This window comes from Mytilus edulis, chromosome 3, assembly GCF_963676685.1.
Source record: "Mytilus edulis chromosome 3, xbMytEdul2.2, whole genome shotgun sequence".
Taxonomy (NCBI): Eukaryota; Metazoa; Mollusca; class Bivalvia; order Mytilida; family Mytilidae; genus Mytilus; species Mytilus edulis.
In genome coordinates, this window is record NC_092346.1 from 25360929 (window position 1) to 25373214 (window position 12286).

General features: G+C 31.0%; 1 protein-coding gene across 1 annotated transcript in view; it reads right to left on the bottom strand.

Annotated features, from left to right (window-relative positions):
* LOC139516053 (uncharacterized) overlaps positions 1-11010 on the bottom strand; it is a 28197-nt gene extending 17187 nt beyond the window's left edge. Inside the window, exons 1-2 of the mRNA XM_071305865.1 lie at positions 10481-11010; positions 631-718 (exon numbers count right to left, since the gene is read on the bottom strand). Coding sequence (XP_071161966.1) covers positions 631-718; positions 10481-10610 — 218 coding nt within the window. The 5' untranslated portion in view covers positions 10611-11010. The remainder of the gene's footprint in view (positions 1-630; positions 719-10480) is intronic.
* Between the last annotated feature and the right edge of the window lie 1276 nt (positions 11011-12286).

Consider the following 12286-nt stretch of genomic DNA (forward strand, 5'->3'; position numbering starts at 1 on the left):
ACTATGACTCCCACTTAGACTTTAATATGATCGGTTAATAGTTTTCAGGATGGCATAAACTTAGAAGAGGGACGAAAGATACCAGAGGGACAGTCAAACTCATAAATCGAAAATAAACTGACAACGCCTGGCTAAAAATGAACTTAGAAGACAAACAGACAAACAATAATAGAACACATGACACAACATAGAAAACTAAAGAATAAGCAACACGAACCCCGCCAAAAACTAGAGGTGATCTCAAGTGCTCCGGAAGGGTAAGCAGATCCTGCTCCACATGTGGCACCCGTCGCGTTGCTTATGTTATATAACAAATCCGGTAAATAGTCTAATTCGGTAGGTCACATTCATGAAAGGGAAGATGTTGCTAGTTAATTTATATACAAAGCAATGGTAAAATATGAGTTTTTGTTTGATGATTCCATGACTCCCAGTCATATCCATGGACATAAAATTATAAATGATTCTGTTGCTTTTGTGGATTATCACTTGTTTTTCAGTCAAAGATTCGGCCAAAAGAATTTGTCCCAGTAAATCATATCGAAATCACTATAAATATGATATTGCTCAAAGTATGTTAATTTTTTTTTAAAGAGTCATACTTAAACATTTAGGGAACATATGACATACCTGTCACCCGTGTCGCCTTGCTTAATAACAACATCATCTCGACAAGCTTTTGTGTAATCACAGTTCCGTATCACATCCGTCAGGACAGCTAAAAAAAAGTTTGATAGCTTGCTTAAACAAAACACATCAAATGCTTCATAATTTAAAAGGTTTTCTTATTTAAATCATTACTCCTGTTTATGTTTTACAATGCAGTAATTGCTTTTCAGTTCTGTCAATTAATCTTCTTTTTTTTCGTCCTGAACATGCATGAAATATATGCCACTGGACGTTAAGCAGCCAATAAACAATTAATCAATCGTTTATATTTGTGATATATGTTATCGTTTTCGTAGCAGAAATCGCTGATAGAAAAGGAAAGAACACACGTCCTATTGACCTCAAAGGAGTATTAGTTTAAATAATCGTTTAGTCCAAAAATAAAATACACCTTTTGTGTTTATATAACTTCAACATAGTATGATATCTCCTAATTAAGATAGAATATTTTCTGTTGCGACGTCCTAATCGTCTATGATTTTTTTTTTAAGTATTTAAAAAATGTATCAATTTCTACTTCTTTTTTCGTAACACTTGCATTGGAAAAATCTTTGGCATTTATAGACCAGCAATTTATTATATGTTATATATCTATATAGCAACTTATTACTTTTAGGAAATATGAAGTTGATCCGTTTATTTGTGCATGTGCACTTCCTTACTTGAATTATCTTCCTTTTAACATTATATATAAAATTGAGAAAGGAAATGGGGAATGTGTCAAAGCGACAACAATCCGACCATAGAGCAGACAACAGCCGAAGGCCACCAATGGGTCTTCAATGTAGCGAAAAACTCCCGCACCCGTAGGCGTCCTTCAGCTGGTCCCTTAAAAAATATGTATATACTAGTACAGTGATAATGGACGTCATACTAAACTCCGAGAAACTAAAGAAACTAAAATTAAAAATCATACAAGACTAACAAAACTGTTTGTGTTTTGTGCATATAAATGGTAAGTGCTACTATTACTTTGAATCGTATTTAAATTTTCTGTATCCAATTCTACCATGCGAGACCCTCATGTCCGGTATTGATAGTCAATTTCGTTTTTCTCCCTCAACCCCCGTAGTAGTGGCTGGTTCATATATAATTATGTTGATCCGAGCTTGTGATATTTTGACTGACAAGTGTTCTAACTTCTGTTCATATAAAATAAGCATTAAAATTACACAGGCGCTTGGGCACCCTTTTTTTTTTTTTTTTTTGCGCGTTTTAATATAGTTTAGAAAAAAATAAAATATATTTTCTGTTCATGAACACAAAAACCGAACGAAATCAAAGGGTTCTGTGAATAAAGATTATAGGAGGCCTATTTATCAATTTATCAATTAAAGATTTTAGTATAAGAAGAGCTATATGTAAAATGAGAATAAGTGCTCATGATCTTAAAATTGAGAAAGATAGATATAATAAAAAATACATAGAGAGAACTCAACGTCTATGTCATCATTGCTTATCACATGGATCAAATTCTATTGAAGATGAGACCCATTTTACAGTAAATTGTCCATTATATGATGAACAGAGGAAATTATTATATGATAAAGCTACAACTTTTTGTACTAATTTTAAAGAACTACCTAATGATAAGAAATATTTCTGGCTGTTCACAAATGAGCATTTACCAACTCTCATGTGCCTAGGAAATTACATTATTAAAGGGTTAGAAATAAGATCCAGATGTAAACAAAATATATGAAGTAATTTAGTATTTTATTGTTATAAGATTTAATATAATAGTTATATAAAACACATGTTGTGTTAGGCTCTGATCCTGTTCATAACGTTAAAGTATGTATTAGTTTTCTGTTTTGCTTTTTCCAATCATATTGTGTTGTAAAATGATGCCCTTTATGGGTTCTTGATTAGATTAATAAAATTCTTATCTTATCTTATCTTATCTTATATTATATACGTAACGTTATATAAATGAATCAGTCGTTCGTACCTAAAACAGGACTCGTAATTGAATTGTAAACTCTAATAAAGTTTGTTTAATCATACTTGCATTCTTCTTGTTATTTATACATATTTGTAGTGCTATGTTGCTTTGTGGATTTTTTGTATAAATCATAAGAGTTGATTTATATAACAATAAAATTTTGAATTTGAATTAAAATTATTGCTCTCTCTTCAAGTCAAAACCCATAAAATAATTACAATATGACATAACACTTTATTTTAACTTGTCATTGTAGGTTGCCTATCAGAAATTCCCACAAAAGTCCCTTATTAGGGTCCCTACTATCGGACTTCTGGTAATTGGTATAGTTATACTAACATGTATATGAATCAGTGAGAGTAAAAAATCAAACGCGGTTCTGACTAAGTAATTTTTTAAAGTCAAAGACATGGCAGTGTATGTGGCATCGATCATTTCACTATCATTTTCTGCTCTCTCTAGGTTTTTAAAATATTTGTTAAGTACACTTGAAATTTATTGTAAAATGTTATAACAGTAGAAACAATCCATTTAAACTAATAAATGTCACGATTTGAAGATATTTAATGGAAGTTTGAGCTTTTACGGGATAATTTGTTTTAAATAACTGTGAAATAATGGTTTTATTGTTTCCTAAATGTTTTGTTTGCATTAAATTTATCTGATCGGTCGACTAGATAACGATATCTATGAAATTAACACTTTATCTTTGATCAACTGATATTAAAGATTTTTTTTAGGTATCACAATATTAATCAATAGCAGTTAAAAGACTGACTTTTCAAACAAGAAATGATGGCAAAAATGTGCATAAAAGATTGTAAGAAGTAGTTTTTTAAAGTCTCTTTTTGAATTATTTGCAACTTTTCAAACTTAGGACTATTTAGAGCTTTAGTCTACATGTTGTATAAGATATCTTAGGACTGAATATTAACTTCTATACGGATCTTTTTGTTTGTTATGGCAGTAGGTTACTGTCTAAAAAGTTTCACTGATCCTACATTTCCTTCTACATTTTTAAACTGGACAAACGGCTGTGAAAAAGTAAAAGAAAATATATCCGTATGGAATTATATCGGTTTTCTTTTATTTTCTTTTATAGGACTTTATAAATATAGTGTGCTTAAGTAAATATATTAATCGAAAATAGTACATGAATATGGATTTATAGAATCTTAAAATAAATATAAATTCAATAATAAACAACTAAAATATTTAAAACAAAAAATAGACTAAATAATTTATTAACTGAAAAATACCGAACTCCAAGCTACGTCTAAAAAAAAGGTGTTAATAAAACTTGACAAAACAGGAAACGGAAAACACTGTCATACTTTTTTTGTGAGAAACCCAAACAGACATAAACAGATTATTGTTAACAAATATTCAACCAAATAGTGCACCAATTTTTGTTCGGCCAAAAAACCAAAAAAAATATTTAAAGTTTAACTTTCAAAATATATGTTCTGAAACTTTTCGAAAGCAGTATATGGTCGTTTATCTTAGGAAGAAAATTAACACAGTCAGAACGTCTATTTTATAGATATAAGAAGATGTGGTATAAGTACCAATGATACAAGTCTCCATCCAAGTCACAATTTATAAAAGTAAACCATTATAGGTCAAAGTAACTTTATTGCGTTTTAATATTTCGTAAACGTGCATCGATACAGGAGTTGATTCGAATTAATTGGCACTTAAGCATCTACGAAATTTCATGTCAACACTTAAAAAAAATTGTCCTGAAAGGAAATATCAAGGCTAATTATGAATAAATAAATCTCTAAAATACTTAAGATAGTGGTAAGATCAATGTTTAACATCTTCTGGTTGGGTGCCCTTTAAACTTGTTGTGAACGGTTTCTTGCATAAATATTTGCTATATAATCGAATTGAAAAGCGTTGACTAGGTAGAATCGACCCATTTTATAATTTAAGCAAATATTTAACACATATACCTACTTATAGGTGGAAATTATTCTATTAATGCAACTCTTTGACCATTGTTTATGTATGTAGGTCCCTATATTTCGTTCGCTATGACTAACATCAACATTGTTTTAAGCTAAAGTTTTCATTATAACATATTATAGCCTGATTTAAGATATCTTAATCTTAAATTTTCAGTATGGTGTTTTTTAATTCACCCGATTTATAATTTTATTTTTTTGTCTTGTTTATAACATAATTAACATAGCCTGATTTAAGATATCGTAATCATAAATTTTCAGTATGATTTTTATCACCCGATTTTTCTTTTACTTTTTTATGCCCCACCTACGATAATAGAGGGGCATTATGTTTTCTGGTCTGTGCGTCCGTTCGTTCGTCCGTCTGTCCGTTCGTCCCGCTTCAGGTGAATTTTTTTAGTCAAGGTAGTTTTTGATGAAGTTGAAGTCCAATCAACTTAAAATTCAGTACACATGTGCCCTATCATATGATCTTTCTAATTTTAATGCCAAATTAGTGTTTTGACCCCAATTTCACGGTTCACTGAATATAGAAAATGATAGTGCAAATTTCAGGTTAACGTTTTTGGTCAAGGTAGTTTTTGATGAAGTTGAAGTCCAATCAACTTGAAACTTAGTATACATGTTCCCTGTGATATGATCTTTCTAATTTAAATGCCGAGTTTTTACCCCAATTTCACGGTCAACTATACACAGAAAATGATAGTGCGAGTGGGGCATCCGTGTACTATGGACACATTCTTGTTCATCTCTGTTTTTCTTCAACTTCCTATTTTTTATTACCCCTCTTCCCCTAAATATGTATTACTTCATACTTTGTCAACTGTTATTTTACCCTCTTCATGTAATAACATTACCGGTACAAATTTTCCTGCACCAGATGCGCATTTCGACAATACATGTCTCTTTAGTGATGCTCGTGGCCAAAACATTTGAAATCCAAAGCTTATATAAAAGATGAAGAGCTATAATCCAAAAGGTCCAAAAAGTATAGCCAAATCCGTGAAAGGAATCAGAGCTTTGCATTAGGGAGATACACATGCCTTAATTTATAATAATTTCTAAATTTTGTAACAGCAAATTTTAATTCACAAAAAAATCCGTATTTTTATGCCAGTACCGAAGTACTTGCTACTGGGCTGGTGATACCCTCGGGGACTAACAGTCCACCAGCAGAGGCATCGACCCAGTGGTAGTAATAACATTAACGGTACTATAGATTTATAAGTTACAGAAAATTTGAAGAAAGATGACAAGCAGCACTACTACTCTTTCTCTTCGAAGATAGGGAAACGATTTAAAACATATTAACTATTTTTATTTTGTCCCACCTACGATAGCAGAGGGGTATTATGTTTTCTGGTTTGTTGGTCCGTTCGTCCGTTCTTTCGGCCGTTCGTTCGTTCGTCTGTCCCGCTTCAGGTTAAAATTTTAAGTCAAGGTAGTTTTTGATGAAGTTGAACATGTTGAAGTCCAATCAACTTGAAACTTAGTACACAATGTTCCCTATGATATGATCTTTCTAATTTTAATGCCAAATTAGATTTTTGATCCCAATTTCACGACCTGTTGAACATAGAAAACAATAGTGCGAGTTTCAGGTTGAAGATTTTGATCAAGGTAGTTTTTGATATAGTTGAAATCCAATCAACTTGAAACTTAGTACCCATGTTCCCTATGATACGATCTTTCTAATTTTAATGTCAAGTTAGGGGTTTTACCCATATTTCACGGTCCACTGAACAAAGAAAATGATAGTGCGAGTGGGGCATCCGTGTATTATGGACACATTCTTGTTTTATCTATTATTTTATATATATATATATATATAAAAAAAAAATCTGTTTAGTATTAAATTTATATTAAGATCCATTTTGATACGTCTTGTAATCAATTTTATTTGGCAATCGCCAATGGCAGTCAGCAGGATTAAAGAACATCAGTTGTTCGACCTGTTAATCAAATGGTCTTTGGGAAAATGTTGTTTGTGCTGTTTTTAGACCCTTCTACAACGAAATTTGTTTTTACATGCACACGTATAAAAATTGCGGTTTTTATCCAACGCAATCATAGGTTTGAACGTAATTTAGACTCGTTTATTTTTTTTCGTTTGGGCTTGTATCATATTTTCCCTCCGGTTTATATGATCCGTTCATCCTACATTGACTCTTAAAATTCAAGAGTCTATCTAAAAATGAGGGCACTTTTTCTAAAAATGAGGGTACTTTTTATATGGCCTTCCAAATACCGTTTCGATCCCTAACATCACTGAAGAGACATTTATTGTCGAAATCCGGATCTGGTGTACTAAAAAAATATGACAGTTGTTGTCCATTCGTTTGATTATGCCATTTGATTATGGAATTTCCGTTTTGAATTTTCCTCGGAGTTCAGTATTTTTGTACTTTTACTTCATTAGGCACAAAGAAGACGTCTGTTATGTCCGCCAAGATAGAAATGTGTGTGTGCACCAAAGAATGTGTACTTGTAATATCTCAAAAAATTCACATGAACAATATAAGTATCTATTTACAAACGACGAAATGAAATATATTTTTCTCTTCAAAATTCCTTACAGTTACTCCGTTTCTATAATTTGCTAGATTTAATTGTAAAGTTAAAATAAATGGCAATTATAATTTTGTCTGTCCAAGATAATTCTTTATATCAATCATTGTACCTATGAGAATATATTTTAAAAATGAGAAGATGTGGGATGATTGCCAATGAGACCACTCTCCACCAGAAACCTACTAACGTAATAGTTAACAACTATAGGTCAGTGAAAGGCCTGTTATGCATATTTTATATTTCTTTCTTTCAGTTTTATAACCCTTGTTGTCTGTACGTCTCCCTTTATTAAGTTAAATAAACTTTTTGGTTCATCTCTCGCACATTAATTTAGTCTTTTATGATTTTTATGTATACTTAAATACAAATGTCTTACACTTGGGGCGCTATGACCAGTGCTATGTGACTTTGGTTTATTTTTATATTTTAAGTTGTGTATCCAATAGCCATTCTAAAATCCTTGTATTTCCAGTCAATATTTAAGAGACGGTTTCTCTAGTTCAGCATAAAGTATTTCCGGTATTTTGGATCGTTTGCAGCTCTGTTTCAACTTGTATTTCATATTGATAATATAATAATATTTTCATAATCCGATCCTCTTTCGTCGACTGGTGTAATTAGTAGGGTATGATCTGCTCACCCTTCTAGAACACATGAGATCACGTCCATTTTTTTTTTAAAGTTTTTGATTGCCTAGTCTTTAGTTTTATATGGAGTGTTTGTGAGCTTGTTTGTTTTATCATCTTCTTCGTGTTTTGCCATGGTGATCGATATCGGTTTATCTTGACTTGTCAATTTTGAATGTCCCTTACATATCTTCTACCTCATTATAATAAAAATTACAAAAAAGTGAGGTTTATTTCATTTTTGGAGTCACATGGTTAGGTGTTTAGAGATGGATCTATTTTCAATAAAGTGGAACACAATTCTGCATATTTGAGACATCAAGAACCCCATTCACTAATGAGTCTTTTTCGGACCTAGGGTATCACCAGCCCAGTAGTCATCACTTCTGTGCTGACATAAATTATCATTGATATGGTGATATTTATAAATTAACTGTTTACAAAACTTTTGAATTTTTGAAATACTAAGGCTTTTCTACCTCAGGAAAAGAGTACCTTAGCTGTATTTAGCAAAACCTTTAGGAATTTTGGTCCTTAATGCTCTTCGACATTGTACTTTATTTCGCCTTATTAACTTTCTTGGCGTCACTGATGAGTTATTTGCAGACGAAACGCGCGTCTGTCTAAAAACAAAACTTAATCCTGGTATCTTTGATGATTTTATTCACAAATTACCAGAAAAAAAAATAATGAATCGTCTTGAAGATGGTATTTTGAGGAAACGTCTCTCTTTTTAAAAATGTAATATTTCAAGGAACTGTAGTTTTCGTTTTATTTATATTTGTAAAGTTTGTGTATTAATCCCTATGTTTTCTTTCTTTTGTTCGGAAGGGATCTCGTAGTGATTAAAACGTATTTTATATATGTTGTGTACAAGTTATCATTTTGTGCACTTTATAATTTGTATTTTGACTTTGTACAAAATGTGCTGGTACAAATTACATTTTGTACTACATTGGACTAAAATTCACTTATGTAACTTGTACAAAATTTATAGTATGGATTTTGTTATAGATAAACATTCAATTTCACTATAGAAATTGTATTCAATGAACACACAATAAACCTTATTTACAAAATACAAAAATCGTTCTGTTTCATTTGTTTGAGCATGTGAGCGAATCATGGCTTGTGAAATTGCACAACATCATTTACTCTTTGAAATGCTGCACCCTCTTTTCATTTACCTGAAAGAACCCTCAAACCACCAGTTTTCAAAAGCTTTTTAACTGCTTCATATCGCGAATGTTGCAGCTCAGGAATCGTTGCTGCGAATAAAGATGTGTCTTTTACAGCTTCAATTTTGAATATCTTGTTCAAATTCCTACAGCTGTCTCAATGTGGTATCCAACTACATCAGATTCAATAATCATACCGAGGACTAGATATAATGACACAGCAAGTTTTAATAATTCCTGTTTTCATTTCTTGGTTAGATGTTGGGCTGATGAGTTTATTTACAACCAGTGGGACGATGCCACTCCTGGTGGAGATTTATTTCCCCGAGGGTATCATAAGCCCAGTAGTCAGCACTCTTTGTGCTGACATGAATTATCATTGATTTTGTTATATTTATAAATTAACTGTTTACAAAATTTTGAATTTTTTGAAATACTAAGGCTTTTCTACCTCAGGCATAGATTACCTTAGCTGTATTTGGCAACACTTTTAGGAATTTTGGATCCCAATGCTCTTCAACTTCGTACTTTATTTGGCTTTTTATAACTTTTTTAGATTCGAGTGTCACTGATGAGTCTTTTGTAGACGAAACGCGCGTCTGGCGTATATATAAAATTTAGTCCTGGTATTAATGATGAGTTTATTTGGAACTGTTGGCCATATAGTGCATGCTTCCTATCATTTATCATTGGTGTTTCAAAGTCAGTGTCATCCAATCTGACTGTCATTTGGGCCAACTTCTATTTTACCATTAGAATTTTCACTTGGGCCGATTTCTATTATAATATCATTTCACTTGAGCCAATTCCTATAATACTATCAGAATCGTCACTAGGTGTAACTTTTATTATTTTATCAGAACTGTCACTGGGGCAAAGTTCTATTATGCTATCAGCATTAATTGGCATCCATGTATCAGTTACATTTCCTGTCTCCATTTGGATATTTTTGTATTTTGAAAATTAGGTTTAGGATGTGGTCATTGAATAAAAATTCTATACTTGTGTAATGCTTTTTTAAAACGAAATCCATACTATAGAATATTGTATAAGATATAAGTGAATTTTAGTTAAAATGTTGTACAAAGTCAAAATACAAATTACAATTTGTACAATTCTTAACCCTCTCAATATTTTAGGCTGCTTATCAGTACAGAGCCTATAATAAAAAAAAAAAAAAAAAAAAAAAGTTGTTCATTTAGAAACCCTAATTTTGTTTATTTTAGATAAAGGTATGTGGCATTAATGTAAAAGGTTTCATGCACATTTATTTTTATCTAAACATTGTATAAGCAAAAATAATCCATGAAAGGTTAAAATATTTAACAAACATATCGAACGATAAACTGCTTAATTAGAATCAGTGTTTACAAAATGAAAAAAAAAATGAAAAAAAAAAAAAAAATGAGATGACCAAAAAACGTTCAGATACCAAGACTAGAATATATGTTAATAAAATATAAAATGAAATTGTAAATAAGGATAATTAAAAATTTACTTCAATATTTTATAAACACTTACTATTATCCAGATCCTTCAGTAAATCACTTTTCCGCCTAAGCCATGGTAACACAACTTGTATATCGCTGTCTCTTCTTAAAGAAGGTTTCTTTGAGATCAATTCCACAACTCGATGCTGAAGCTGCGCCATCACAGCAGTATACTCCAGTCAATATACTAGATAAGTCTGATTATTGAATGTATATACTTATAAGTAAAACTAATCCATTAAATATCCATTAAATAAAAGTAAAATAGCATTTTCTCTAAAGTTTATTTTGAAAATAAATATCTAATCACCGGATACCTTTTCTAATATCTATAAACAAAGCACTTCACAGTCTATTCGTGAAGTGAAATTTTCTACCCTTTAAAGATCTGTTAACTTTTCATACTATGAGATCAGGTACGGAAGTTTTAAAACAAATATAGTATTGTGTTTGCTCTTCAGATTGGGGTGTGCTTTTACCATGGAAAGAAAAAAATATATACCACAACCGCGCGCAGGGTTGATAGTGGTGCGTAACAATCGAAACTTGCATCTAAACGGTGAGAAAAAGGATACACGTTTTGACATTTAAATGCAACAAAAGTATAAATTATATTTCAATCACATTAACAAATTTACCAACAGGGAGTCATCGAATATACAATGAAATCGAAGGTCTTACATTGATATAGCATATAATTATAGAAAAACTTTAATACGGGAATGTCAACTTCCAAAATATCAATACCTTTAAATGAGAACACATGTCATATTACAAATCCATTTCAATGAAAGGTAAATAATTGTTTAAATTGGAAATAGAATTTATAAGTAGAAAGTAGAAACCTCATTCACGCCTCTTTCTGTTTCATTTTTCTTCTCAAATTACGCATGGCTACTCAAAAAACTAAATTAGCTTAACGGTCTGTTCACAATAAATACGAAGATATCAAATATGATAAATTTCATTTTAAACCAGTTTATTGGTTTATTGTCAGATTATCTATTAAAAATTGGTATCCGTTAAAACGAATTCCATTTTTCCATAAACATTTAATGCAATAAAAATTTTAACATTTACAAATTTATAAAAGATCAAAGAACCTCTTTTACTTATCTTGTAAATCCATAAACAGATTTTTCATACAAGTTTCAGATATTAAATTTCAAGTGAACAAAAGCATGTCTTGAATATTTCAAACAAGAAAATCTAATTTGACAAATATATGAATATTTTGATTATAATTTCCAAATACAGTATTCGACTAAAGAAAAATTAGTATTGTGTACAGTCATTTATTCTAAGCAAGCCCCCCTCCCCCCCAAAAAAAAAGAAGAAGGAAGGCAGAAAACGAAAGCTCACCGAACAATAGTGTCCCATTAATCTCGATTCAAAATGTTGAACAACTTTGATACACTATGAACTACACCTCTTGAGCGAGTGAAGATAATAAAATAATTATACCTCTAAATGTCTCCAAAATTGGAAAAAAGGTGTATTTAATTTCTCCATGTCAATATAAAGGTACAATTCAACAATAAAATTAATTGTTATGATTAAGGTACTCATATAATATCTAAGACCTAAGACAAACCTTTAATTATATATTCGTTCTTGTAAACTGATATCAAAGGGATATACAACTCATCATTTAAAAGCGATTTGACAAAGCAATGACAAACAACAGCATACAAAACAAAACTTAGAAAACCAAACACTGAATAACATGAACTTTATCCACCAGAATCCGTGGTGATCTCAGATACTCTGGAAAGGTAAACAAATTCTGCTCCACTAGCTATAAAACCAGGTTTAATCCATCATTTTCTGTTTAAGA